Source organism: Topomyia yanbarensis, chromosome 1 (genome assembly GCF_030247195.1).
Source record: "Topomyia yanbarensis strain Yona2022 chromosome 1, ASM3024719v1, whole genome shotgun sequence".
Lineage (NCBI taxonomy): Eukaryota > Metazoa > Arthropoda > Insecta > Diptera > Culicidae > Topomyia > Topomyia yanbarensis.
This window is the reverse complement of record NC_080670.1, coordinates 164,358,892-164,384,340: the sequence shown is the minus strand read 5'-3', so window position 1 is coordinate 164,384,340 and position 25,449 is coordinate 164,358,892. Positions and strand designations below refer to the sequence as shown.

Here is a 25,449-nt window from a genome sequence, read left to right as displayed (position 1 = left end):
TCATTTTCGTTTTTTACAAATTTCCTGCCGATACATAAGCTTAAACCCGCGCCCAACAATCTCAGCATTGGAGCGAACGGGAACAACTATTGGACCCCCACTATCGTCCGTTACGGGACTGTTTCGGGTGTAATCTTCGCTGCTGGAACCGTCGTTCAGTCGCTCTCCACACAACCGCAGATAGTTGATAGCAATATAATCATCTGGACAACTGTAGATTTCCACACCGGCCGAGTTGGGCTGAACCAGGCTGGCTCCCTCTTCGTCGACATTGATTAGTTGAAACTCGTTCGGCTCGCCATCTTCGCCAACGTTGGTGAACGTTATGCCACAGAAGTGAGACGTTCGCTTGATACAGATCGCGTAATTAAGATTGTTCTGAAAGCAGGAAGATTAATGATTAGCGGCAACAATAAGGACATTCTTAGTTTTCATTTGATATTTAGGATAAGGGGTTATCTAAATAATATCATTAGATATAAGATGAGGCTCAAAACCAACATTATGTGGAAGCGTAATTCACGAGCGATTATTTTGACTGCGTGGTGTCGATGATCCTACTAAGTTAAATATTGCGAAAATCTATTCGACCAGTAAACAATTAAAATCAGTTTGGCATTACTAAATTGGAGAAGCGGATATTGAGTCTAGATTAAATTGCTTTTGGTTGCATTGGGCATAATCAGTATCGGATCCCCCACGAAATTGACTACGATGGCCATGCATTAATTTGTAAAACTCAGTGCGAAGACTATTACGCAAAATTATGGGCAAATGACCACAATTTAAAAAAATCATATGGTGCCAGTCTCAGTGTTGTTAATCTTAAATGTTCTTTTTCCTGTTTTTTTTTTCAAACAAAAATACGGATTAGGTCAGAAAATCCTCGGACGTAATTTGGGTACGTTCCTTTAGTTTTTGGATGAAGAATGAATTCCTTATTCATCTTGTTCATCTTTCTTATGTACAGCACGCAACCACATTAAAATCATCGCAACCGCATCAAAATCATCGCACATTTTAAAATCATCAAGTGACATTTCTGGTTTGTTTTGATTTTTGTGGTGTTTAAACACTAATTTGTGTAAATCATGTTAAATCTATTTCATTCATTGCAATAAGTGTGGATTATCTATTAAGGTGATTGACAAACATGGATTACCATCTGCATGTGCTATAAGAATGATTTACAGCAAAGGTATGATAGAAACAATTAATCAGTCGCCTTAAATGCATGATTGATGATGCTTATAAGTAAGCTCACAAAAATAGTTAATAGCTTTGTAAATCTATAATATATCGGCGTCTAACATGCCGTATTAACAATTAAGTACAGAATCCAGTTGAGTGAGTTTTATAAATAGTTTTCGATTATTGCTGCTACGTACAGTGAAGACGCGATTTTGTTAACCCTCCATTTAGGGAGCTTGTGGACCTGCTTTACCGGACAATCTCTTGAATCCAACCAAAATTTATGTTCCTCAGGTATTGCTAGAAATTAGTGTGATAATAGTCTGTTGCTTATCACTTTTCCGTTTTTGGTATCGCACTACTTCTGTGCGGTCGGTATTACACTCAGTCAAACTTCAAATATAATTCTCATTTTCACACTTTTGGTGTAATCTAACACCATGGAAAAACCAAAAACGTTTTGATGGGTTAAAAAATATTTTTGGATATTATCAAAGTTTGTGATTAAAATCAAGTAAGAACAACTAATCAATGGTAAAATAAATCTAGTCAACTCTTGCGTTTAAAGTTGTACAACTGATACAATTTGCTACTTCTCGACAAACATATGATTACGGCCTAAAAGCCAACTGTCAAAATCCACTTTGAATGAAAATTTCAGACAAACCGTTACTAGTCGAACACAGTTCACAACAGTTTATGAAAGAGAAAACTTTTCTCTTTTGTTTACTACCATCATCTGTGGTTGGCGTGTAACGGTTTGTCCGGAATTTCCATTCAAAGTGGATTTTGACAGTTGGCTTTTAGGCCGTAATCATATGTTTGTCGAGACTTTATCTAAATTACAACGCAGAAGACAGTTGGCCTCTAGCTGGCGAAACAAGTCAATACATTATTAAAGGACGATCATTTATACAAAATAACAAGAAAATGTTATACCATAACCATTTGTCCCTAAAGTAGAATTTAAACATTTCTATCGTGCAAAGTAAACAAACATTCTTCTTTCGGAGAACATGCAAGAAAAGTATTGGTGTTGAGAAAAATAGTATAATGGCGAAATATTTCAATCGCCTAAACAAGACGCTGTATTCAGTTTATTATACTTTTTTGTAACAATGTATTACATGGAATAGTATTATGAATAAAGTGCTATAAGCAACGAAACAGTAGGTTTGCAATCAGGGATTACAGATATTTTGAAAAATCTGTGCGCGGCCCATTTAAAAATCTGTGTCTATCTGTGTCACAGAAAACGTACAAATTTGGCTGAAAACAAGATGTGATCTTTTTTTGGTTTTTGCGCGAGTCAAAATTAAGCACAAGGTAAAAATTGAGAAATCTGTGCTAAACTGTGCATTCTACAAGAAAGCTGTGCAAATCTGTGCGTTATAAAACAGAAAACTGTGGAAATCTGTGCAGTTTTGCAATCTGTGCAGCATATTGAAAATCTGTGAAACACATAAATCTGTGCACTTGACATCCCTGTCCTATTTGAAAATCGCTCCACTGTGTCACTCAAGGTGGTATATACACAGTGGCGTAGTAAGAAAATTTTTCGGGGGGGGATATGAATTTTTTTTTGTATATATATGAAAAAATGTTCAAAAACTTTGTGAGCAGGAAAAAATGTTCAAAAACCAACTCAGGGAACGGGTTTGGGTAGTCAAGGCAGGAAAGCTGGCTGTTGGTATAGAATTAATGCTCTTCCCCTACGAGGACAATCTGGGCGGCAGACTTCAGACTCTAATTTACTGAGCTCTTCAGTTCCCTTGTGCCATTCAATACCACTTCTTCGTTGAGCTTCCGACTGGTTCGTGAACTACTCGGTCTAGTCCCCGACGAAAAATCTAGCCTACTCCGACGAAAAGTTCCCCGGCGAGAGAAGTTCGAGCCAACCAGCCAGGTGCTGTCAGTTCGGCGATTCCGGTAGAGTAGGGGTTTGCTGGAGCCCCGACGCGACTGGTGGTGTATCGTCGCGGTCTACGCGGTCTCGTTCCCGGCGGTGAATCTGACTGTAAGCTGTCGGAGAGGTCCCAGACGAAAGAAGTTCTCCCGATACCGATTCTTATTTGGTTCCGGTACAACAACTTCTTGAGCCCTTTGGCTCCGTAACCGGTGCCATTTAGCACCGCAACTCCTTTAAACCATTTAGTTCTCTTCTTGGGCCATTTAGCACTACTTCCTTGATGGTCCATTCAGTCCTCGACTTGTTCGCGAACAACTCGGTCTGGTCCCCGACGATGGACCTGACCTACTCCGACAGAGATTTCCCCGGCGAGAGAAGTTCTCCCGAGATCGAGCTAATCAGCTAGGTGCCGAGGTCAGTTCGGCGATTCTGGTGAAGCAGGGTGTCCGGTGCACTGGTGCGCCGATGACCCGCGACTAGTGGTGTCTCGTCGCTGTCTACTCAGCGGTGAATCTAGCTTACGCTAACGGAGAGGTCCCTGGCGAAAAAAAGTTATCCTAATATCGATTCTTCTTTGGTTTTCGCTATTTTTCTATCGGAACAACCGGTCGGGTGCCGTGGTCGGTCTGACGATTCCGCATGGAGCGTGACGTCCGGATCGCTGGCGTTTCGACGACTCATACTCGCTACTCTGTTGCAGTCTACTCGACTAGTCCTCGGCGGTGAATCTAGCTTATTCCTGCGGAGAGTTCCTCGGCGATGATTACTTTCCCGAAACCGTTGTTCGATGTCCATTCCGTTGTAAGACGGTCATGATCTATATCAGCGGTTCACAACCTTTTTCGTACCACGGACTCCTTAGATCACACTGGGTTGCTGCGAACCCCCACAGATAAACATCAATTTTGTATGCTATCAATATGTTATTTTCAATTTGTTAGGAAACATGACTTGAAATTTCAATATGGAAAATAGATTTTTCTTCGTGGACTCCCAGCAATGACTTCGCGGCCCCCTAGGGGTCCGCGGACCCCAGGTTGAGAATCACTGATCTACATCATAGCTCTGTTTACTGCGTTCCACGGCTTTACGTCGCTTGTCATTCTGTAGGTTACATTATCCGGGTTGATGTCCGGTCCTCCCGTTTTAAGTAGCTCCCTGCACGTCACTTCAAACTTCGAACATTCAAAGACTCTCCTCGGACATTCAAAGACTTCAAACCTCGGACATTCAAAGACGCTCCGGTGTCTCCTCGACGATCTCACACTCCAAGCACAGTGTTGACGTTGCGTACCCACACCGATGAAGGTACTCCTTAAGCAGCCGTGACTCGGTAGGAGCTGTTTCAGGTGGAAGGTCATTTCTTTTGACCCACGTCGACAGGTTTGGATGAGCCGGTAGGTCCACTTTTCTTTCTCCGTATTGTCCCATTCCTGCTACCACGTCACCATCGAATCGATTCTCATCATCTTCCTCACGTTTCTGACGTTTCATTGATTGTAGCACTTGATATCCTCCGTCAGGGTATTGCAGATGGGGATCATCTCGGCGACAAGGCATACTGCCTCCGGTACGCAATCGCAACTCGTACGACCAGCAGTCGAAGCGCCCTGTTCAGCTTTTCGCGGTTTCATTGCCTCCGTCACCGACACCTCCATTTCTTCAAGTGTCTCACCATCATCTAAAGACTTGAGCAGTAGCATCCTGAGCATGTCCGGATATGTCAGGATCGCAGCTTTCAGCGCCACGGTTGGTATTCCATCCGGACCGGGGGTTTTCTTTGATTTTAGTCACATCGACGCTTCTTTGAGCTCGTCGTTAGTCACTTGCCACTCGGCTGTGTTACCTCCTTCTTCTTCGCCGTACGGTGTCGGTGACCAGGTAGTTGAATCGTGATTCGGGAAGAAACCCTCAACGATTATCTTTAGCTTACCCGGGCATATTTCAGCTGGTATCGACGGAGCCTCGTCTGCATGGCCCTAGTTTTCGTGACATTGTAACGTCACAATCCTTCTTGTTAGATCAGCCGCATCGACGTACTTGATTCCGTTGTTCGCCGAAGTAACTCAACAAAGAGGTTTTCGTTAAAGGCTTTCGTCTTCCACTTTAGCTTGCGGCCCGTCCTTCTTCGTGCTATAGAAGGGTTCCATTGGCTGATGCGGTAGCGAATCGCCTGGTGGTCTCTATGGGGATACTTCTCTCACACTCCAGTCCATGTTCGTCGTCAGTCAAGGACTACAGAATGTGGCGAAATTTCTATCGGTACCGATATCCGTTTCGTGAACCAATAAGCTCCCAGCTCCTCGCTTCGCCACGATCTACTTGTTATAGTCCTCGGCGGTTGAGCTAGTCTCCACAACGTGCCGACAGATAGGTGTCGAGTCTGCAGCCAATTTTCACTACAAGAAAATATTTTCACAAGATACTTTTGCAAATGAAACTTTGAGCATTTCATTTAAAATATTAGGCATATTTTTGTTTAACATGTTCAATTTTTTTCAAAATTCTACCCCCCGCTACTACACCTTTGTATATATAGGTATGGCGAATATGGCACTTTGGTATTCGTAAGATGAATCTTACATGAGTGGTGTGAGTGATCACAGAATAAATCGACTTGCTTTCGTCATACAGGTTGTTCCGCTCCCATTGAATCGTGTGAACGCTATGACGTCGATCTGTTGTGCTTCTGGATTGTTTACATAGTTTGGGTTGCCAACACTAGCACACCGTGTGTTCTGCCACACCTATATATACGACATTGTGTGTCACTCGGTTGAAGTCAAAGTTACAGCAAAAGCAGCGGGAGCCAGGAACAAAGAGAGCATCATTTTAGGCAATGTTGCGCAATCCTCTGTACAGGACTCTATAACAGGGATGCCAAATTTGCAGACAAGTCTGCAAATTCGCAGACTTTTAATTTAAGCTGCAGATTTTTTCGATGACGCAGATATTTGCAGATTTTCTAGTTTGGTTGCAGATATTTGCAGATTTTTTAGTTTTGTTGCAGATATTTGCAGATTTTTGAATATAAAGGCTTTTGGTTACACTAGCTTTCCTGACATTTTTTGTTCTTTCCAGACTTTTAAAATTATTATTGCAGACATTTGAAAAAAGTACCTGGCATCTCTGCTCTATAATATCACTCTAATGTGGTTTTTGTTTGAGGCGAAACTGAGTCAGTTCCTAAACCCAACTGCTGTCAAAATGTATGAACTGACAGCGGTTGGGGTTAGAACCAAGAGGGTGACGTGACGTCATATTTTCGTAGCCAACATAAGAACTTTGCTTGTAACAAAATGAACGAAATTAATTTTTAATACGAACGAGGAGCACTTTAGTTTACATCAAATCAGTTAAAGTGTTCATTGTTTTCTTTTGTTTACTGCTACTATTGTTTGTTGATGACATTTTAAGCGATTTTGACATTTTCAAACTGACCCCCATCGATCGGTTGAAAAACGATGTTGCCTATTGTCAAACTCTGTATGTAGAGATAGGGATGTCAGTTACCTGGTTAGAACCTGACTCAGTTTCAGGCAGCGTCCTGGCAACCCTATACCATCATATGGAGTTTGACAGCGACCAACATATATGGGGCGTTATAGCTATAAAGCCCCAAACAAAGAATTATGTTTATTTATTTATTTATTTTTATTTATTTATTTCCTTATCTTCGGTATACACCGTACAGACGCATTTTAAAACTATATATTTCTTATTAATATCTTATATCTATGCTTGGAAATGTTAAAATCATACACTGAAGAAGCTTCGTTAAATCTGCGGCAACATCTTTCCAGTGGATTATTTTGTCCATATGAAGTACGGTGTCTAGGGATCCACAACAGAGTGGGGTTACGGAGAACACGAGGAGGCGCATACAAATTAACGCCCGAGAGAAGATCGGGACTATCGATATTACCTGACAGCAAGTCGAAAACAAAAACTCTTTGCAGGAAGATACGGCGAGTCGCCAGAGTCTGTAGACCGAGTAGCATACATCTATCGGCATAAGGAGGCAACACAACTGGATCATTCCATGGAAGTTTCCTGAGGGCGAATCGCACAAAACATCTTTGTATACGCTCTAGTCGGTCAATTTGAACGGCATGGTATGGTGCCCACACTTGCACAGCATACTCCAGAACACTTCTGATCAGGGCACAGTAGAGTGCTTTTAGCGCGTAGAAATCATCGAAGTCCGCCGTGTTCCGCTTTAAGAAGCCCAGCATTCCGAAAGCCTTAGCAGTTGTCGCGGTGATATGGTCGGAAAAGCTCAACTTCCTATCGAAGAGCACTCCCAAATCACGGATCGAGTCGACGCTTTCAATTGTTCTACCTTTTAGGCTGTATTCATAACGTCCTGGAGTAAGCAAGCGTCCGAAACTGATTACTTTGCATTTATTAACGTTGACTTCCATTCCGTTAAGCGTGCACCATTCTTGAATAGTACAGATATCTTCTTGAAGCAATACGGCGTCAAGTGCAGAAGCGATAGTTCGGAAGATTTTGAGATCGTCCGCGTACAGCAATTTCCCAGACTTGATCCGACTACAGATATCGTTAATAAACAGAATAAAAATAAGCGGGCCCAGATGACTTCCTTGCGGGACACCTGTGGGTGTTCTGAATGTGCTTGAACGCGTGTTTTTTATACTCACGAATGCCGAGCGATCGGAAAGATACGACTGCAACCAGTTAGTCAACCAGGTGGGAAATCCTAAACGCTTTAATTTCAAGATTGCGATGTTGTGCGGTACTTTGTCGAAAGCTTTTGAGAAATCGACGTAAATTGCGTCCACCTGATGACGCTTCTCGACGGCGGGAAACAACTTAGAAGTGTAGGCTATCAGGTTAGAAGTTGTTGATCGTTTTGTGACAAACCCGTGTTGATACTCCGAGATAATGTGGGATGCAGCTGCATACGTGACGTTGTAGACCAGCTTTTCGAGAACTTTGGAGAGACAGTTTAATAATGAAATACCTCTGTAATTTTCGACGTTGTGAATATTTCCAGCCTTGTGAATGGGAACGATAGCAGCTTCTTTCCAGGCGATAGGAAAAATGCCTTCAGCGAGAGAGCGATTGAAAATGATACACACCGGAAGAGACAGCACGTGGGCGCAGCTTTTTATAAATTGGGGCGAGAGATGATCGGGGCCAGGCCCTTTCGACGAATCAACAGCAGTCAGAGCCTTCAAGACGTCAGCTCGGCTTACAGTGGGACGGGGGAGATTTATGTTGTACGATGGTAATGTTTCCAAATACTCTTCCGAAGGGACGGTATAGTCGCTTCTAAACACTCCGCGAAAGAAATCAGCAAACAAATTTACGGTATCAGCTGGAGATTGCGCGCTTGCGTTTCCAAGGAAAACGTCAGTGGGAGTACTACCAGATCGTTTTCTGCTGCTAACGAATTTCCAAAATGTTGCGGGGTTATCGCGAAGGCTATTTTGCACATGATTCAAATACTCACGAAAAGCGGAATTCCGGGCCGTTTCGTATTGCAGCTCTATCCGTCGAAGAGTAACTTTGTTTTCGTCTGACTTATGGCGGAAATACCGCTTGCGTTGTTTTCGCAGTGCATTACGCAAACGGCGAATCTCAGCGTTCCACCATGGAAATTTGAAATCCACCCTCCTGTTGACTCGTTTCAGTGGAACCTTTAGGCGGAGTATGTCATATACTTTGCCATAAAACAGCGCGACTGCTTCGTCAAGCTCATTACAACACATTAAGTCGGTCCAGTCGACAGTGGCAATCAGTGCGGAGATTTCGTCAAAGTTGCAACGGTTAAAGTCAAAATCAAGCTCGTCAATCGAATGAAATGAATCATCTCCAGTGTTGGTACGTACATCTAGCCGCAGGACAAACGGTTTGTGGTGAGGATCGACTTTAAGAATAGAAGTCGGAGGTTCAAGCAGCTCTACGATATCCGTGTTGTTTACGAATGCAAGATCGAGGATCCTCCCGTTCACATTCGTCAATGAGCAGATCTGGTACAGACCGCCTGCAACCATAGACTCCGTTACAGCTATTTCTTGTTCCGAAGAGGCATTAATAGGTAGGTAACATTTTAGATCATTATCGAGCGACCACTGAAGGCGTGGAAGATTGTAGTCTCCAAAGACGAGAACAGTGTCGGTGCTGCCAGCATTGTCTAGAATTGTTTGAACGGCATTAGCGTGCGCGTGATACAAATCCGGATCACTATTTGGCCTGAGATAAACAGCTAATATATACAGATTGATTCGGGAGCGCGATACGCACGGCGATTTGCTCCAGGCGTTCAATTCCAGATAAGCTTAGCTGCGAGCCTACGAGGTTGTTCTTTACCGCTATTAGGACGCCACCGCCTCGACGCAGATGACTGGTTGTTGAGTTGCGGTCGCAGCGATATATTACGTAGTTTGACGAGAGCTCAGCGTTTAATATGTCTTCGCGCAGCCAGGTTTCCGTAAGGACAATGACGTCGTAGTCACTAGAAGAGAGCGCTAGATGGAATTCTTGTGTTTTCGTTCTCATTCCTCGCACGTTCTGGTAGTAAACGGAAATAAACTGCTCGGAATGTGCGGTAACTTCGGGAAAAGGCAATACAGGATGTGAAACAGGCGATGTAACTAGTTGGGAGGAGGGCGAAGAGCAGTGGAAGTAGTCATTGTTGCTGAGTCGGGCGCATTCGGTTTCCAAAAAACCTTTCTGGAATCCGACTTCTCTTCAAACTCACGATAAGCAATGCCAACTGGCCATGTAGATGCCGTCATAGCCTTTTCTTTGAGATCCGTGGGCATGCCAACTTTGTAGGAGACAAAATTCAGCGTTCTAGGATCTCTGCCACGAGGGACCAACTTGACGACAGTGATGTTCGAATTTCCGAGTTTATCCGCAGCTAGCTTGGTGACGCTTTCATCAGGGACATCGGGCGAAATTCCTGACAGGTACAACCAAAACTTTTTATCTTCACGATTCACAGCGATAGATGGTGTCAATGAGTCGGCGGCATCAGTACCACGTAGCAGCTTAGAAGGATTGGAGCCTGTATCATCGTTGTCTCTCTTTCTTTTAGCAGAATTAAAGGAAAATTGTCGCGGTCCAGGAATAGGCGTTTTTGGTACAGCGTCTATCAACGTTTTGAAGTTGGTCCGAATTTCTACCTTTAATTCCTCCAGTATGTCGTTGCGAATGGAATTTTTAAGCTCCTCGATCACCATTTGGTTTGCGGACTCAACGGACACTAATGCATTACGAAAACGTGCTTTGTCCATGATATTTTTGCAGGTGTTACACATCCAAAATAAGTTAGACTTGTTAATAACAGCGGCAAATAATTCGTCGTTTAGTCCGCAGCATTTTGCGCAAAATGACGAAGAGCAAAAACCGCCACATTTTACAGCATTACGACCATCGGAAAATTTATCAGTACAACTCTCACAAAATCCAGGCATTTTACGATATGCGGTAGTGTAAGGGTTACTAGTTGAAATGCTCAGTAACAGATGGCGCCACTTACACTCAAAACAACTACGAAATTACTTCTCACCTTTCTCGTTCTGGCACCTGGAGTTCAGGAAGGCGGAGGACAACTGATGGATGTATATGTTCTTTCGGTTGGCAGAAATAAAACACAGCAGCGGCGATGATGTTTATTTCTGCTGGATGATGAATTAGCAAATTGATGGGCGGTATTTGGTCGTGTGTTATGTTGATAATTTGTTCAGATGGTGACACTTTTGTAAACTGCGAGTGGAAGTGATGGTGGTGGAGTGGCGAGATGGCGGAGTGGCGAGGTGACGGAGTGGCGAGGTGGCGGTGTAGCGGTGGTATGGCGGTTGTGGCAAATCAGCAAACTGCTTCAGCTTGTCCAGAATACCTTGATATTGCGGTCCTACCTTGCGTGTGAGCAAAACACCGTCATTCGGCAAGTGAACACGGAGGCTGGATATCAAGTTTGAACGGTTTTGCAGGATATCGAGGCAACAAATTACAATGATATAAACAAAAATTGAGGAGCGCGGAAAACAAACTAAACTTTCACAAACAGTGTTGGCAGATTCGGCACTATACACGATATTCGTGCATTCCACACAACGTTTTGCATCTTGTGGGATGATATAATACCATCTTATTCAGAAAATCAACATTTAGTAACTAATTACAGCTTTTAAACATTTGATTCAAAATTTATGTTTTGATTTTCATGGCAGTGATGCTGGCTGTACAGAGACGTCGTCCTTGACACGGGGCTGGTTTCAGGTTCAAGCGAAATCGCCATAAGTATATACTACTACGCACTCCACAAGTATCATGGGAGGAGGATATTTGTTAGTATAGAAGTTGGATTTTACACTCAGGCAAAAAAATAAAGCGAATTTCATAAGAATATCGTACATTTTTTGGCCACTAGTAGCACGTATATAAAACATAAGATTGTCTTATGAAACGGCATTTATTTTGTCAAATCAGTTTGCTATGACTTCATTTTGTATAAGGTATCTTTGATTTTTCATAAGACAATATCATACATTCAATATACAAATTTTATCTTATGATTATGAGAATCATAAGATGCTCGAAGGAAATTCAAACGACTGGCGTGTGCAATTACTTATAAAATGTTAAGGTAATCATAAAAGTCGTATGTTTTTCATATTAATCTTATGAAAACATAGTTTTGTTACTTTTCTATTCATCATAAGATAAATCTTATGAATTTCGCTATAAGTTTTTCCTTAGTGTACTTCTTCATTACCGACGCAAGCAAGGTGACTCCACTATTTAGACTAGATATCAATCCATCAACTCATGGACCGGGGAGCAATGGCTTTACTTCCCTTCCGAAGGAAGATGTGACCACAGATTTTTTGACCTCAGAAAAATATCAACGAGCTCGGCAGGAATTGAACCCAGACCAACTGGAATGAGTGTCGGTCACGCTTACCACTCAACCACCGCCGGCGTCGTCTCTTCCGATTCGATTACTTAGGGACGCTTTTTATCTCGAAACTAACGATAAAAAAATTATGGTCGAACCGAAACAAAACCTGTGGTCACAGAAAAGCCCAGTTCTTTATGTTTTTCTACTTCATTTACTTTTGTTTTACCGCAGAAAAATGACAACTGTACTAATACATAGGAAAATGTCCACTGATGGTACGTGTCAAATACTTGCTCAGGAGTACCTGAAGAGCAAAAAGTCTCGGTCGAAGAAGTCATCGGAGTCGTCGGACGCTTCTGTCCGGTACGCTCACTCTAGAGCAGAGACGAAAGGCTTTGCAGGAAAAGCATAGGCATCTTGAGCAGGAGCTCGAAGATGAGATGTTGCTGGAAGAGGAAGAGAGCAAGATGGAGCGTGCGTTAGAGAAAAAGCGAATGCTTTCCGAGGAGAAAATGCGCAAAAAGGAGCTAGAGGAGAGGAGGAGCATCTTTTATGCGGAAGAAGCAGGAGTATATAATGCGGAAGAAATCCAACCAGAGCGCATTTGAGAAGGCGATGGTTGCTCTGGATGAAGAGCTGAAAGAACTTAAAGTTGTGAACCGTTGAATGTGATCACAAATCCCAGAAAACCTGGCAAAGTGTCACTCAACACGTAGCAGGATTCCACTGGTGTATCTGATAGTAGGCTTCCGGGAGCGACGGATTGCATTCCGTTGTGATCTTTGAAAAATGTACTACCAGATAAAGATCGTCGAACACGACACAACAAGCTCAACGCTTCGTGTTCCGGAAGAATTTCAAGAAGAGACCAAACATTTTTGTGATGGAAGTTGCGACGTTTGGCTCTACCTGCGTTCATGTTCAATAGCCAGAGGTGGCAGCGGCCATAATTCATCGTCATTACGTCGAAGATTATTTCGACAGTGTCGAAACCGTCAGAGAGGCCGTCAACCGGGCGATGCAGATGCGTATAATCCACAAAAATGGTAGGTTTGATATCCGGAACTGGGTTTCCAATGTAGTTCTCCTAATGCTGGGGGAAGAAAAGCAAGTCGCGCCAGTGCACTTTGGTCGAGACAAGCACTGCCGTGATACACATAACAGTCCCACCTGCATAGGAAACCCATAGCAAATGGGACTGTTATGCGGATCACGGCAGAGCAGAGTTGCAGTAAACCACAGTCTATCGAGAACAGTTGCGCAAAGAGTGAAGTCAAAAAAGCCTACCTATCGAGCACAATTGGAATCCATCTCTGATACCAAGGATGCAAAATGCCTACCTTTTCTGCGGCTGTAATTTTTCTGCCTACATTCTCATTTCTCTCTCGATGCTGCTGTCATTCGCTAGTGCAGGACGCCCAGCGCTGTACGGCTGCCTGTGTGCAAAGCAGTAACATGACAAAAAACTACTGTCCCCAGTACAGCCACCAGACGCGAGCGGTACAGCTTCTCTTTCCTTATTTTACATTTTTGAATATTTTCAATCTTTTTAATATTTTTATTCAAAAATGACGACAATGATTGCGGCTCATTTACGCCACGGCCGGCATCAACGCTTTCGTGTGCGGGCCTCTCCCTTTGACTATGCAGAGAAAAATGTACAAAGCGAGAGAACAAACTTTACTACGCCACACTCTCATCGAGCAGTCGGAGTATAGCAGCAAAACAAAAATGTATTCTACTGCTGTACAGGAAAATATACTCGGTTTGGCTACAGTTCTGGCAAGAGCTGTAGTGATGCGTCGCTGTAGCGGGCTGTACGGCTTGTGCAAATGTAAATATACCGAAAAAATGTAGTTTATCGGTACCGTTGGCATCCCTGTCTGATACCTCGGCAGCAAAGTTGGATTCTAATTTTGCTCGATAGGTAGACTTTTTTCGGCTTCACTTTCTGCACGCTCTTTGCGTACCTTTATACTAGGGCCTTTACAGTAAACGAGTTGCGACAAGGAGGAAGAGATCGACGACGAGAGCTGGCGCTTATGGAAGAGATGGATTGGCCTGCTGCCAGAAGTGGAGGCAGCTCGGATCACACGCGGCTACTGGAACATCTTTATTGATGTCAGTGAACACGTATACGGATGTGTAGCGTACTTGCGAGCGGTGATCAACGGAAACGTACGATGCAATTTAGTGATGTCGCGAGCCGGCTCAACAATTGGAATTAATGACTTCAGTCCTTGGTGCTTGAATGATTCGAACCGTTTTAAGGATTCATTCCCTGTAAATTACACGTTGCTTTTTTGGACGAATTCTCGTACGGCGTGTAGATGACTGCAATCAGATCTGTACAAGTTTAAGCAGTTCATTGCCTTCAGAGTCGGTGAAATTCTTGAACGGACAAGAGTAATTGACAGGCGCTGGTTGCTGACGAAGCTGACTATTGCGGGTGCGTTGACTAAGTGCGGATGCGGGCCCCTTCTAAGCAGCGATGGAGAGCGGTTCAACGGAAAATCATTCTTGTATTTTCCGGAAGAAGAGTGGCCAAGCAGGGTGATGCCTTTTGAGGAAACGAGCGAAGAGTAGATAGCAGTAGTACTATTCCAAGAACTGCTCGACGTCGCGGTATATGACGCTTGTGAGAGTGTCTACCAGCGTGGTTCGCTTCATTGCGACTTGGCGAAAAGACAGTCGATTGCGACGTCGAAAGCCATGGACACTCAACAGCGATCGATTAAGTCTAAGAATTTGGCAGTCGTGAAACCGCTCCAGCAGGAGGAGCTCCTAGAAGCCGAAACGGTCCTGTTCGACAGCTTTCCGGACGAAATGAGTGCGTTGACCAAGAATCTCAATCTGGAGCCTGGATAGATGCCTTCGAAAATACAGCGGTCGAGTACCCTTGTCAAGCTGACTCTGAACCTGGACGATGAAGGTGTGCTGCGAATGGGTGGAAGACTCGAACAATAGTTCGACCAAAAGTTTCCTATCATTTTTGCTCGGCAGTACGACATCACCAAGAAGTACTATCACCAAGAAGGACATACGAATCGAGAGACAGTTTGCAACGAGTTGCGCCAGAAGTTCTGGATTCCAAATCTCCGACCAGCGATTATGGAAGTGATGCGAGAGTGCGTGTGGTGCAAAGTCCTTAAGTACCGATGATGGCGCCATTATCGACTTGACACATCAGAGCAGGACTTCGTTTTTTTTCAGTCCGGTTGGCTTAGACTAGTTGGGACCAGTAGATTTATCGGTGGGAAGAAGAAAGAAGAAGCGATGGTTGGCCATGTTTACGTGCCTGGCCGTCCGAGCGGTGCATTTTGAAGTGGTGAACAGTCTGACAACACATTCGTGTTTGATGGCCATTCGCCGGTTTTCCAGTAAGCGGCGTGTACCGGATGTTATATTTTCAGGCAACGCCACCTGCTTCAAGGGTGCTAACAGCGAGATGCTGAATACGTTACATGATGATTGTGAGGAGGCAATCACAATTGCATTAATGGCCTGACGATTTATTTCGTCCGGCGCTACGCCCATGGGTAGTGCATGAGAGCAGACGGTCCATTCCGTGAATAAGGCAATGAATGCATTGGACGATAAAAGGAAGCTGACAGACGAGATTCTGGTGACGACCCTGGTGAGGCAGAGGACATGATAAACACAGGTCCTCTCACGTACATGCCTCAGGTGTCCGTCGAAAACAAAACTGAACCATTTTCTACGTGTAATGGTAAAGATCTCTCGCTGCACAGCTGTGTCCAATCTGGCGGAGGCTTTGCATGACGTGTACCAGCAATCGCAGTATCTGGCAGACCGGATATGGGTGCGTTGAAGCAAGGTAGGGTGATGAGCCTATTTGCGCCATGTTTCTATTATCACCCTACCCATTTGAAGCCGTTGGTTAGAGCAGTGTCTGCCATCTTTGTTCGACGCATTGAGTCAAATGGTAGCGCAACAATGGGGCCACTCGATTCGAGTTTTCATTGTGCTCAAACACGAGAATTTTGCTGTTTTCAACGCATTAGTGTTATTATATTGGTTCTTAACAACGAAGCAAAGCGGTTGATGCCAATTTTTACGCATTCCATTGATTGTAAGGCAAGAAATTACCGAATTAGTGAGGCACCTTGCTTAGTATGGTGAAAATAGGCTCATCACCCTATATTAGCTAACGATAAACCGTCGCACAAAGTGGGAAGACGAACGAAAGCTGCTGAAAGCAGGCGATCTTATCTTCGTCGTGGATGAAAGGGACCGGATGCATTGGTTTAGATGAATCGTCGATGAGGTGGTTCAAGGGTCCGATGGTTGGATACGAGAAGCGAAAGTAAGAAATGCGGCAGGGATCCACAGACAGGTCGTTGCGAATTACGGCGGTACTATAACTCAGTGGTGGTAAATCCGGAAGCTCCGAGGAAACATCGAATGTTCCGGGTTGGGGTGACGAACGAGCCAAACCCTCTCCAGATTGACAGAAAATCTGTGATGGTAAACAAAATATTGTAGAGGAGTAAATAGTAGTAAAAGAAGATCGTAATGAAAATGGACCAAGCGTAGGAAGAACTTTTGGTGAATTAGCGGAAGAAATTTAGTAGTTCGCTTGAGTTGTGTCGACATGTAAATAAAAAGAAACTTCAATTGACGAACCAGTGATAATACTAGGCCCATTAGTTTGACACATATTGTCCCGGGTACACACATGTCAAAGTAATGGGATACAATATGCTTGAGCGAGACCCCATGTTTCAGTCCGCGAATACATTGACAGTAGCGCTTTGCTCCCTCTAGTAGTTAATCTCTTTTGTATAGACTTTCAAATTCATTACCCTTCCGGCAGTCGCGCTAGTGTACTGAGTGCACGCTGCTCTGAAAATCTAACGAAATCGTCTTAGGGCACCAGCGGCTGCTCGTTCAGTGGGCCATAAGCGCGACTTCCGGAAGGTTAAGCTGGGCGGTGAGAAGACATGAAACAAGGGTAAAACCACAAATTGTGAGTTGAGTATGTTTAATTTAAATAAACTCGTGTTAACTTTATAAAATTACATTAACAGTTTGAGCTGCTGAATATTAGCTGCTACATAACGGGTTTCAGTTCTATCCGAACAGGAGCATTTCAGGTGATTGTGTAATAAATATCGAAAGTGTGTTTATTTAGGGGTTTTTGTGTTGAAATGTTCGTCAGAATGTAACGTAACAGCACGCTATTTAATGGCCACATGGTTAAAAAAAATCGAAGTTACGCACGCTAGCACACACGGTCATACACGCACAGCTATGCCCAAGATTTCACAAAGATAAAAACACATGAATTATTGAACGCTATAGCACTTGAGGGATTCCATGAGAAACCGGCCGACCGCAAAATATGATCATCGTCGATTCGAACAAAACTTTGCAGGTGTGTTCGCTGTATGAATCTCCATGATATTCTCTGGCAATTGGAATATTTTGATACAAGAGTAATTTTTCAAAAGGTCGTAAACGTTTCTACGTGCATGAATTTCAATTTTTTTTTGTTCGATTACTGTATTTTATACAGCAAAACTATCTGAGAACAAGTTACAGGGAATGAATACTTCTGTCCGAAAAAAATATACACTGAAAAAAATGTTGTGTCATTTTTCAAAAAAAAAAAACAAAAATCATAATAAAAATTTAAATTGCGAAAAAACTCATTTTTTATTTTTTTACATTTTGTTACCAAAAACCTAAAGAGAAAAGAAACATTTTGATTGTGATTGCATGATGGAGAACAAATCGGTAAAAAAGTTTTTCTAACAATCACTTCGTACATATTTTTAAATTTCATACTATTTGTAATTTTATTACCGAATATAATTCTAAGCACCATTTAAAATCAAAATGCATTTAACAAAAATCTTCCAAAATGCGATAGTTTTCGAGATATTTGAAATTTTGCTACTTCAAAAACAATTAATTCGTGTAATTATGCTCTTTTTAAAAGTTATTCGCGTTACCCCATCAAAAAATGTCAAAAATTTAATGTTTATCGTTTTAAAGACGTAAAAGCAACCTTTTTAGTGTATTTGGATCATGGAGAAGCTTTCAATAAAAAAGTTTTCCTAACAACAACTTTTGACATTTTTTTATAATTCTTACTATTTGCAGTCAAAAATACAATTTTCTTTTTGAATATGATTCTAAACGCCATTTTAAATCGAAATGCTCTTAACAAAAATTTTCTAAAATGTAGTTCTCGAGATATTTTAACTTTTGTTTTAACAACACAGTTATTTTGTTTTATTACGACCTTTTCATAAGTTAGTCACGTTTCTCCATCAACAATAATAGGTTTTTCAAAAGGCCCGTAAACTTTCGTGCAACATTCTCTTTGACATTAAGGCGATATTGTAAACCATTTGAAAGTTACATGAAAGCAACCAAAATATATTTCAACCATAGGGTCTGTTGGTTAAACTATATAGCTGAATCATATGTTGGTTGTTTTCATGTAACTTTAAAATGTTTCACAATATCGCCTTGAAAAGTTGCTCTTGAGTCAAAATAATCTTATTACCTGTGGAAAATATTTAGTCTTGCATGACGGTGAAACGTGTAAAGTTTCATTGGAATCTAAGATGGTCGGTCACGATTTTAAAGATTTTCGGACGGATCTTCGTGGAACTCCTCACTTATAATCGGCTCAACGCTATCTCAAGCGCGAACAAGTAAACGCTCGTTCCCACGTGATCGTAAAGTCGTACACGCAGTATCAGAATCACGGGCCGCTGCAATTGGCTTTAAGCAGTGTTTACTCAAGTAGCAAACCGCAACTAGTTTTAATCGTCTAAGTCCGAACTATGTTGCAACGAGAAAACAATAAAGTTATTTTTGTTGCACTGGTTGAACATAGATTACATCAATGTTATTTAATAACATCTTTTGTCACCAAATAGTCATTTATGTTGCCAGCTATAACATGTTCATTAATGTTCCGAAATGATTGCTGATGCTGCAGAGTTTGTTGAAATTTAGTTACGATTTTGATTTTTTGATATAGATTTTGACAATAACACATTTGTCCAACACCAAAATTCTCACTGAAAACGTTTCAGTTTACAGAGTCATATTCGTGTTATACGTATGTATCCGTCACATACCATCATTTCGCCTTTCAGCACAAACTCACATGTATTAATAAAATGCTTTCGCAACATTGGATCAACAAATTCACAACTAATGCTTTGCAAAACGAAAAATAAGTTGTATTTTTGTTGGCATTACATTGCGAAAATTAACCGACGACACTTCATGCGCTCCACTTGATATTATAGAGGCATTGAACTGTACGGTGGCGCCAAATATATGTTCGGTATTTTGGAAAAATATAAACAAACAGCATGTATGTTATCGCTGAATTTGAACGAAACGATTAAATCCTTTCCACACAGATTATATAATTAATATATTAGAAAATAATTTTGTAGCTAAGAACAAGAGGGGTGGAACTAGTAGTATGAATTTGAAACAAATCATTTACTTAGATTACCTTCCGAAAACAAAATAACGTGATTTTAGGAGTTATACTATTTTGCAAATTCCTTGTTTAATATGTGAAGCGTCTGAAAATACTAGTCCATGATATGTCAATTTTGAAAATAATTTTTTTTGTAATTGTTTTGCTGAATGACATTTTGTCTATGAATGCAAAAATTTCTTGATAACGCCACCCAGAAAGGGACCGTCAACAAACCATGTAGACAAAATTCCGGTATTTTTAGACCCACTCTACATTCGTAGACTTGAGTGGGCTTTTTCCAACAAACAGTATTTAAGAGTGTTCTACTAAAACATTTTTTCCAATTCGTGCGGCGGTATAATGGGTATTTTGTTGCATTTAATTTACAATTGAGATTATTTACCAAATGAGTTGGTGTAGTATCCTTAATTTTTTTATTGCAGCCTTCATGAAAAAATCTACGCTTGAACTACGTTCTCAAATGATATTTTACATAAAACAATTACTTTTTTGAACAAGGCTAATTTTTGGTTAAATGGGTATGAAAAACAAACAAAACCCTGTTGTCGGTATGATGAGTGGCCTGAAGATATCCTAGAAACTCCGTGGCACCCTATAAATTTTGTCTTTTTCTTCAAAAATTATGGAGAGAGCTGCTTTTTTTTTAAATATTACCGTACAAGGTTTGCAACACCTTTTGTTTCAGTTTTAGTGGTGTAATAAGTCATACGGCCGGACCATCGATTTATTGAAATCAAGTTCGAAGATGAATCATATTGAAAAAGAGCAATGTCGATTGATCACATGTCAACTCAGTCGTCAAATAATCCAAAATAAAAATAAAACGTTGAAAGCACCCTTTATCGATAAATGTATTACTATGGATAAAAATATTGCAGTAAATAAATACTCTCAATTCCTATTTTTTGGAAAAATTTCAAAATGGCGACTAAATTTATTTATTAATTTGTAATCTCTTGGTTCACTAACGGAACGTATGTGTACCACTGGTTGCGTTATTACCAATTTCAGTTCCTATAACCATTCAGTCCTTATTCCTATCCATTCATTTTCATAAGATGCGCAAGTATAAATACATTTGATTTGCCGTTGATTTAAAATAGCTCCTATTTTAGTGGAAATAATTTATTTTTATTGTCTTGTAATAATATTTCCCTGTGCTTCGCAGTATAACCCAATAGTTCAACTATTGATATTAATGCTACTACTGCGGCAACAGAAAGATTTGGTTAAAATCATACATGTCACATGTTTACATTTTTCCGATACACCGAACATGTTATAGTTGGCGCCACCGTACAGTTCGACGCCTGTATAATATGAAGTGTAGCGCATGAGGTGTCATCAGTGAATTTTCGCAACGTAATGCAAACAAAAATACAACTTAATTATTATTTTGCTGAACTTAAGTTATGAATTGGTCAATTCAGTGTTGCGAATGCCTTTCATAAATACGTGTGAGTGAGATTCAAGGTATAATGATGACATGTGCCTGATACGTGCGTATGACAAGAATACGACTAGATCGTTTTCAGCAAAAATAGTATAGTACAGGGTCATATTAAGGAAAGGTATATTTGGATGTAAACTGAAAATTGTTCGATGAAGACAAAATGTATGCTGGAATAATAGTTGTTTACAAATAAAAATCTTTGCTCATTGATATAAATTTGTTCGAAAAGCGCATTGTTTCGTATTCACCAAAATCACATCCAAAATTTGGCCCTGTATGGCTTGAAAGCCATATTGCTTATATGCATCATTTTCTATTGTATTGGAAATAAAACCTCAACCGGCTCCCGAACATTTATAAAAGTCTACCGTTAAGGCTCAAGTTACCTCAAGGTTTGGTAGTGTGCGTAAGAAAAATTGTGTTCAGCTTTGTCACTAGATTATCCATCTAAACCTTTTCAAAGCTCTAAAAGAAGAATATCAGTCGATTTATTAGATTATCACGATTCAATTCATGCAAAATACCTGCTGGAAAAACCATCGGCTTAGCTGAATGGTGCTTTTGAAAAAGTGTCTGTCGTTTTTTCGTTGCGCAGTTGTGTTGCGTACCCCCGCACGGTGTGGTAGTGTGACAAAAATCACAGCCACTTTTTCAAAAGCACCATTTAGCGAAACCGATAGTTTTTCCAGCAGCTATTTTGTATGATTTGAATCGTTGTGATCTAATAAATCGGCTGATATTCTTCTTTTAGAGTTTTGAGAAGGTTTAAATGGATAATCCGGTGACAAAGCTGAACACAATTTTTCCTACCCATACTACCCAGCGTTCAAATCTAACACATGCTCAAAAAAGGTAACTTGAACCTTAAAGCAAGTTATGTTCCTGATTTATGATTATTGTGTGTTTTATTGAATAACATTGGATTTATAATATGATTCGGTTTTCCCCTTGAAAAATTGTTTTTAAATACTATTTATAATTTGGTTTCACCAAGAGCACGTGAAATAATAAGAAGTGGAATAAAATATCACTCGATAGACTCTGATACGCAGTTAAATTTGATGCTTCTTTGGCAATTTTTGATATGAAGCGTGACGCTACTGTTCATATTTAAATAATCAACATGTATTTTGACTTGTTCTTCATTTTCATTTCCACTGGTAACATAATCTTAACTAGTTGCATGAAAATATGTTACTTTTCAGTTGCGATTGACAGACCAGGTGAATGACAAAAAGGTATCATTAAGTAATCTTGTTGCGATCTACATTCAACATATTGATAACAATATGATTTCATTTAGCTATTCTCAAATCGTTATTGCAACGAAACGGGAACTAGTTTTTACAGTTTTGCTCAATCATAGTTATGTTGAAAATCGGCCTAAAACTTCGCTTTTTGAGTCGCGCAGGAAGTTAGATGTCAGTTGCAACAGCAACTATTTTTTGTTACCAGCTGGTTATGAAATAGTTACTGAAACAAAAATTGCTACTTGTGTTACCCAGTTAAGCTCAGTCGGAAATGAACCGGAGTTCTGGCTGGTTCCAGTTCGTATTCCGGCTCCAGTGACACAACCTATTCTAGTTAGAATCGGTTGTGTCACTGGAGCCCGTATACGAACTGGAACCAACCAGAATTCCAGTTCATTTCCGGTTGAACTTTACTGGGTAAGTGGGTGACATTTTGTGTTTCGTTTCCAATTGATTGAGTGATTCTGGCAGTACGTCATTCCGAGAACTAAGCTCTACAGCTCCAGTTGGTGTCTCAAGAAAAGAGAATACGCTGCGTCATGGAGCACAGAAAAACAAACATATAATTCGAAAAGAATCCTAATATTGATAAGACTCGTACGATACGTAGGACTCGATATCTATGGAAAGAAAATGATCAATTTGTTACTTACCAAGTAGCTAGGATTCCTTTTGCGAACAATTACTGATTGGTTGTCATAATTGAATGACTTTATATACCCGTTTACTCGGTCGAAATACTGCAGGCACCCTTCCGGAGCTTCCAGTGTTACTATCTAAAGAATGGTTCATTTAAATAAAGACTTTTGATTCTGGAACATTGAGAACGAAAAAGTAGTTCTTTGTACCGTTGGCTAAATCTTCAAAAAATCAATCAGCGTAGTCAGAATACTGCTGTTATATGCATAATTATCCTATGTATATAGGGAATCCCGTAGACCATGGGACAGTTATACGTATAGCGGCAGAATACAGCTACAGTACTGCTGATTGATTTTCCTGGAGATTCGGCAAGCTGTTTTAAAACTAGTTTTTTTCGTTTTCGATTTCCGTAGCATTGTTCGTTAAACCTCAAGTTGATCTTTGTTACTAACCTGAATTATTCGAATATTAAATGCTTTCGGTTCCTCAGAGTTGGAAACAGCCGTCAAGTACAGAAAGTGCGAATACTCTCTATCGATCTGAAGATAAACTGACAGTAAAAAGAAACAAATAAGTTTTTTGCCCAAAACACGGTGTACAGACATCCAGTTTGGTATTTGTCGCTAGATGCGTTACTGAGTTTAATCGAATTGACAGTTGATCAGATAAACAATGACCGACATCGTTATATTTCTAGTTTGGGATGGTAGCGCTAGTAATTCAATAACGGATTTAAATTTGATTTTCTTCTACAACTATTTAATACTCATATGTTCCAGCATGGAAGTCTGTTCCCTGTGTTTGTTTTCACACTTCACTCACCATGCTGACCACTGTTGATGCCACAAAGAATCGGATACTTCCGGTAGCTGTTCTGTACCGATATGATCAATTGATCATTGAGACAATTCCCATCAACTGGAGGTGCCATTTCGAAGAAAACGAATTCCAGCAACACCTGCCGTACGTTCCAGCGAAGACCCACGGCCAAACTGCAGGCCAACCTGGTTCGAACCGCCGTCGGGTAGCTGGGACTTTGAAAATAGCTGATGTTCTGTGCAGTTTGTTCACTGCATCCCAGTTGAACTGCGAAAGAAATGATCCATTAAAGAAATACTTTTTTCTAAACAAATTCTTTCTCATACAAACACAACAAACCCCGAATCCGGCAGCACATAGATCCATTGGCACCCCTCCCAGCTGGTTACACTCCACCTCGTGGTAGCAAATTCCGTACGCCGTAGCTTGGTTGTCCCTTTTCGCCAAACACGGTGCATTTTCAAATTTGATCACGTTGAACACACTGAACAAGGTCAGCGGAGATTTCAACCTTTCAATAACTTGGGACTCTGTAGTATTGGGTTCTAAACTGTGCAAGAAAAGTTTCTGCAAACGTTCCCCTATCAGTGCAACAGCATTCTCGATTCGCGTGGGTGGCCGCATGACGTTACTGACCGAGTCGTTCGGACCAATCGACACCGATGGCGGGGGAACAGGTGTGGTACTGGTCGAGGTTTCATTTTCCGCGATCACCGCTTCTCCCGGTAGTAGCAGCAGTAGTGGTGGCGTTGGCGAAAGGGTCGGCTTTTCTTCCTCATTGCTTGCATTTACCAGCGGAAACACTGGCGTCGATTGGTGCTGTTGCGGCGTCTGACGTTTACTTTCGACTACTTTCGGATCGTAACGTAATCCATATTCTAGCTTGTAGTTGATGTACTGTAGCTGGCTCTTACCGAACAAGTCACGCAAGAGAAGACTCTCCGATGGCAATCGATTTTCTGATCCGCTGCAGTTGACGGACGTCTCTAGCTTATTGGAAAGTTAGATTAGTTCGAATTGAAGCGGTGCTTGGGGGAACATAAGCTAGTGTAATTTATTCAATGCACAACTATATTGCACAGTTAGTACCTTGGTAGATTTGAATTTGCATGAATTAAATCGTTACCTATGCCAAACAGAAAGCGTTTTGATCAGATGCACAAAAAATAGGCAATGTGAAACCTAGTTTATACCAAAATTTCATTGGTAGTATTACCGAAGCTATTCATCAACAAACAATAGGTAACATTAGCTCAGTTAACTTGCTTGTATGTTTTTTTAAAGTTACTACAATATTACAGAGCACATTTTAAGAATTTAATTACGATGTGTATTTTGGTCGTTTTAAAAATATGTCAATATCGATATTTTAAGAGGACATCTAATTCTATTTACAAATCGTGGAAAAGAGCCTATTTAATTAAATCATCTTGTACCTCTATTTTTCTTTTTATTAATGGCTGTGATCTGTAATGTAATGTAAATTGAAATGAACCATTTCAACAGATTTGTATCCTCTGAGGAATTACGATTGTAACGGTTTATATGGGAAACTCCTGTGTTACTTTACTACCTAACCTATAACTTCAGAAATAAAAGTCAGATCTGATGAGATTTCATAGCAGTCAATGGCTTTGACCACATTGGCCACCTATGACGGTTCTTGAAGCCCCGGAGAACTTGCCAACTTCCAAGACACCTATTTCTCAGCGAATTCTTGACCAATTTTTACAAACTTGACTTTAAATTAAAGATACAGTACTTATCATTAATTTAAAATCAAGTTTGTAAAAATTGGTCAAGAAT

General features: G+C 41.0%; 2 protein-coding genes across 4 annotated transcripts in view; one reads left to right on the top strand and one right to left on the bottom strand.

Moving 5' to 3' along the window:
* LOC131676068 (uncharacterized) lies at positions 1-24,673 on the bottom strand. The gene is made up of 5 exons (XM_058955195.1): positions 23,970-24,673; positions 23,647-23,910; positions 23,277-23,374; positions 22,836-22,958; positions 1-378 (listed from the first exon to the last, which is right to left on the bottom strand). The coding sequence occupies exons 1-5, from the start codon at positions 24,265-24,267 to the stop codon at positions 1-3; spliced, it is 1,161 nt and encodes a 386-aa protein (XP_058811178.1). The 5' UTR covers positions 24,268-24,673.
* LOC131679842 (BLOC-1-related complex subunit 5) overlaps positions 1,040-25,449 on the top strand; it is a 63,688-nt gene continuing 39,278 nt past the window's right edge. For 2 of the 3 annotated variants that reach the window (XM_058960593.1, XM_058960600.1), the window contains exon 1: positions 1,040-1,198. The gene's annotated coding sequence lies outside the window, so the exon portion shown is untranslated. The remainder of the gene's footprint in view (positions 1,199-25,449) is intronic. The other variant, XM_058960605.1, reaches the window with a different exon arrangement.

What these genes read in the sequence shown, in the direction of transcription:
- LOC131676068 (XM_058955195.1), bottom strand. Translation starts at nt 24,267, where the DNA reads ATGCGGCCACCCACGCGAATCGAGAATGCTGTTGCACTGATAGGGGAA. An exon ending in CATCAACAGTGGTCAGCATG is followed by an intron (nt 23,375 to 23,646) that starts GTGAGTGAAGTG and finishes TTTTACTGTCAG; the next exon opens with TTTATCTTCAGATCGATAGA. An exon ending in AAAGGAATCCTAGCTACTTG is followed by an intron (nt 379 to 22,835) that starts GTAAGTAACAAA and finishes TCCTGCTTTCAG; the next exon opens with AACAATCTTAATTACGCGAT.